The 5,151-nt window shown below is 41.6% G+C and overlaps 1 protein-coding gene across 2 annotated transcripts in view; it reads left to right on the forward strand.

Annotated features, from left to right (window-relative positions):
- si:dkeyp-97b10.3 (uncharacterized) overlaps positions 1-5,151 on the forward strand; it is a 12,854-nt gene continuing 7,703 nt past the window's right edge. For both annotated transcript variants that reach the window (XM_032510021.1, XM_032510023.1), the window contains exons 1-2: positions 1-479; positions 3,407-3,438. In XM_032510021.1, coding sequence (XP_032365912.1) covers positions 430-479; positions 3,407-3,438 — 82 coding nt within the window. In that variant the 5' untranslated portion in view covers positions 1-429. The remainder of the gene's footprint in view (positions 480-3,406; positions 3,439-5,151) is intronic.

The following is a 5,151-nucleotide window of genomic DNA, read 5'->3' on the forward strand; positions in this document are numbered from 1 at the left end:
CTGCGCCTTTTGCTGTGAACGGCGCAGTTATGAATAGCATGATGTGAAGACGTTACGTTTAATGTTTTGCGTGCACACAATCAGTGTTTATAAGAGGAAGCAAATTGCATCCACATCTCAATGCAAAACGGCTGTTTTCTTTATGGACTTGTAGGAAACAGTGAGCGCCATTTTTTTGGTTAAGCCATACTGTTTGGTTTTGCCTCTAGGTTTTGCTGAAGGGATGATGCACCCAAAGGGACAAACGCAAATAAGTAGTTCAGCCACGAGGGCTCCGATGACCACTCTTGCGCCAATTACTGCCTAGCGCTTTAACGGGCCACTGATATATCAGTCGATGAGAGGATCATATTGCCTTTCAGGTGCTCTTTTTGCGCAGCCGCTGCACGCTGCGGAACAACAGAAAGTACAACAGGGTTTGGTTACAGGATGGTGGCGGAGATGGCGAGCTGCGGAGCGGCTTGTCACCTGGAGGACGGGTAAGACTTTTTTTCTTGTTTACCAGACAAGTGTTGACTTTTACGTTACATTATTGTGTTTCATCGTGTTACAGTTTGGGAAAATGATGCCTGCTGCGGAGGATGCAGCGCTAATACCGCGTCAAGTCAACACAGGAAGTCAGTGGTGTCTTTTGTTGCTGTCGGTTGTGGGCTCATGTGTTTGTGCACAAGTCTTTTAAGTTAAAGAAACACATGTACAACGAATGCTTCCTCGTTAAAGATGCGTGCAACTGAACGTAGACACAAAGAGGACACACAAGAGAGTCGTGTTGTCTTTGTTGGTGTTGCTCTCTTCGCTGCACGCTGCTCTGGTGTTACATTGCGATGACTCACTGACTGACAAGTGTGTAACATCATGCTGTCTGGAGAGACAAAAGATGAAGATGTAAAGTCATTATTTAATGGTTATTTACTAAATGTAGGTTAATAAACTAGTAAAACCCTTAGATCGATATTATAGGAGAGGAAAAAAAACCCACAAGTGTAGATGACAATGGAAGCTCAACACACAGTGGACTACATTCAAGCACACAAGTAGGGCTGGCTGATATAGAGAAAATCAGATATCACGATATTATTGACCAAATATCACGATATTATTGACCTTAATGTCAATATTGCGACGATGTTGTATGGTTGACTATTGGTGCTTTAACAAAATGTTGTTTACACAATGAGATTTTTGTTAAATATTCCCCAGAAATGATTTATTGACTTAGTGGGTAAAGGTAAATAATAGAACAGCTTCAACAGTCTGGTAAGTTTAGAAAATGACATCACTTTACTGTAATGCAGCCTGTAAAACCAGGTAAAGACAACACTTACTATATTACAATATATCCAAAATCTAAGACGACATCTAGTCTCATATCGCGGTATCAATACATCATTGATATATTGCCCAGTCTTACATTCAAATATAACTTTCCTCTTGCAGTTTTTAATTATGGTTAATGTTGCAATGAAACACACATGCCATGTGTCACACAGACAATTTTACCAACATGCAGTGCCGTGGTTGTTGCTTTTCATTTTTGAATATGATTCATAACTCGTATGTCTCTAATAGTATATCTAATATCAGTTGTATTGTGAACCCCAGGTGTGTGGGGACAGGTGAGGTGATACTGATGACTCATTGTCCTCTGCGAATGTTGTGTTGTTGCTAGGGTATCATTGACCTGGTGATGAGGGCCGGAAAAGTCCCTGAATGAACAATACCACACAGAGATAACAATAACATTTAAAATCAGAATTAAATGTCCATGAAGGACATATGAGTTGGCTAATTTAAAGGTAACTTTATTTGGGACGCAGTAGCAAGACAAAATAAGCCTTTGAGATGTTTATGACCCACCATAAACCTCATAGTGAAAGCAGTGAGGTATAATATTAACTGGATGTAGTTAGTATTAGTTTCTGTTGTTGTAGATGCAGGCCAACTGGCACTTGTTTTTTTATCTATACACAGACCTTGTCTCTTCATTGTATTTATGGGAAGTTGTAAAAAGCATGTCAAAGTTGTGGCTTTTATCTATCAGCCAGATACAGACCAACGCCCTCTCAGATGATTCTGTTATATTTTGTGGGAGGAAGAGAGAACCAAGTGAGAGCAGAGAAAGTCTGTGAACTCACGCCGAGAGTTTATTCGCGGCCTGAAAACATTTGAGCCATGAAAAGGCACGCTTTGCTCAAAGGAAGAGATGACTACCATGGCAACTAATGAGCCTCAGTGTTGTTGTGGAGCGACAAACCTGGCAGAAAGAGAGAGTTGACCGTGAGGAGGAGAAAAAAAGTGTTTCCTGGACAGATGTTTGAAAACAAAGGAAACCACAGTGCCTTATCAGGATTAACAGACTCCAAATAAAAGACCACAATTTGGTCAGGTTTAATAATCTTAATTTCCTGATGCATCATTTTGCTTTGGATCACACAGTTCTGTATTCTTACAGCCGAGGGAGTGAAACAGGAAAAGATGGGGCGGGATGTGACCTAATTTTTCATGCCTGTTGGCTCTCCGGCTTTCCCCCCCCTGTCGGATCTCAGGCTTGTTGCCTCTTGTTGAAGCCCAACCGGTTACACCAGTCATCTGCTCAGACAACATCATCTGAACCTTTACACTTAAAGTTGGCTTATTGTTTGATTGATATACTACATTCCTAAATAGTCGAGCACAAATAAAAATAAAAAAAATGGTCAGGAGGAACTGGTATAGATGTCTGATGTGCAGGGCTGGGCAACAATGGTTGAAATCAATGGCATGGTATTGATAAGAATTTTGTTCTTATACAGATGAAGCAATATGGCAGATGTATGACAAATGACATACAATTGCATGCTTTGTTGTGTAAAACAAATGTCTAATAACTCATTTTTTTTTTTTTTTTTTTACAATGGGTTTGGAATTAGTGATTAAGACACCAGGATGTTGTCAAATGATAACACCACGTGATTATATCATCACAATACGATTCCACTGAAAGTAAATAAAGGATGACATTGAATATGAATCATCCTGCCCCACTGCTGGGTCTGAGTTATGAAAGCAGAAAAAGTGCCCAGACCAGTTTTGTTTAATGGTAATAAGTGCCCAGCCAGTGATCCATGGCTGGTTTCCTATACCGTCAACACTTCCCTGAAAGTTGGTCAGACAGGCAGAAATGAACATGCAGTCGGCTTGTGTGGCAGCGTGTGCCCATTTCCTGTTTTTCAAATTCATTCGACTGCGTGTGTTCCTGATCGAAAGCAGAAGTGGTGTACTACGAGAGCCTGCAGCTGCACGATTTTAAGAGCCTTCCCTTTCAACCTCTAAATCCTCCCATAGTTGTCATCACACCTCCCAGACGTCCCTGACATGAGTGTAATAGTGTAAAAGTGGTCTGAATGTTGTCTCCTCTGCCCTACAGAGACGGAGATGTCCCTGCACCTGAAAACAAAGGTAAACATCAGCCCATTTCCATTATTTCCCTCCCCCTCACTGTTCCCTTTCCTCATTTCACTTTCTCACAGAGCAACATATGTCTGTTGTTTTTGTTTACGCTGTTTGTGCTATGTAAATCTTGTGGCTCCCTTGCTTAATATTTAAAAGGTGTGCATCCCCATCAATTATTTGTCACTACTTTTGTTTTCTTTTCTTTCTTTTTCTCCTGCCACCTTTTTCTCGTCTCGCTGTTTGGCCTCTCTGATTTCAATATAATTTGCATTGGAAGGCACAATATTTATGCACAAAGTCAGACAGTCACTTGGTCCGCAGTTCTGCCTTTGCTATTTGTAACAATGCCACCAGTACACAAAATTGTATTAATTTTTTTCAGACTTTCTTCTAACATATGCTTTATTTGCTTGTGAGTTTTTACCTTTTACAGACCTTAAAGTATTTTTAAATTAAATATTAAATGCCCCCCAAAAATAACCCTAGACATAGTAGTTAGACATATGCAACTGGTGTTGATTAGGAAAGCAGCAATCTGACTTTATGTCTCTTGATAGCAATTGCAATACATCAGCTCACGGTGCTGCCAATATGCATTACAGATCCAATATAAGTGCTGTATTTATTTTCTCCAAATTTCCCAAACTGTGTGGAACTCATTGGGATCATGTACGGTAACATGAGAGATTGCTGTGGTGCTATGCTGGTGCCCCCCCCCCCCCCCCCCCCCCCTGTGTCTTAATGAACATAACAGATAGTGAAAATACTGAACTTCAAATGACACCGACCAGGAAACTACGTTTCTTGTTTATTGCTCATGTCTGTACACCACGCATCAACCTTTTCATGCCCTTGGTTTTGTTATTTCTCTAGACCAGCAGATGGCAGGCAAGACCCATGAAACGATTCAAACCTTTTGACGTTGTAAAGAAGTGTGTGTTGTGTTTGCACTGGCATGCGTGTATCTGTGCGGGTGTTTATCTCCACCTTGTTTGTCTGTCTGATAAAGAGAAGCGGCCATGCCAGGGTGAAGAGGGATGCCTGCTGGCTCAGATGAAGGAGCATCAGCAGCAGAGAAAGCGATAGGAGGCATATAAGGACAAGGAGAGAAAAATGGAAAAGGGAGAGTACAGAGAGAGGTGAAGCAGACAGATCGAGCGGAGTACAAGAGAGAGAGAGATTGATGAGGCAGGTGCTGCGAGTGGAGCAGCATCTGCTTGTTAGTCTAAGATAAAACTCTGTGGGCCAGAGAGGATGGGCTCCATCCATTAGGCGGCCAGGCACTCAGCCAGATGGCCCGGTCCTTGGACATTCACTGCTGCTGGGAAGAAAGCAGCAGCAGCTCCTCTGGACCCATCTGTATAAATGTGCCAGAATGGTAATGCATAACACTTATCACAGGCTTCTTCACAGTTGTGCCACATTTCAGCAGCTAAGAAATAATGAAAAACTGAACCAGACATGCTATGGATTATTTGATGACTAATATGGATGGAAACAAGAAGTGCACAAACATAGAAGTAAACTAAAGTTGAGGTCTCTCACTGGGACTGCACCTGTCGAAGGATAAGCCCCGGTGACAGAATTGAAAACTCTATTTCTTCACTTCTACTCACTTTCTGGCATTGTGAATGTCAGTTTGAGTGTTGAGTTTAGCAACAGGGCATGTGGTTTTCCATGAGAAGGTAAAGAAGCAGAATATTTAAACACGTATGCCCC

This window comes from Etheostoma spectabile, chromosome 3 (assembly GCF_008692095.1).
Source record: "Etheostoma spectabile isolate EspeVRDwgs_2016 chromosome 3, UIUC_Espe_1.0, whole genome shotgun sequence".
In the NCBI taxonomy this organism is placed as follows: Eukaryota; Metazoa; Chordata; class Actinopteri; order Perciformes; family Percidae; genus Etheostoma; species Etheostoma spectabile.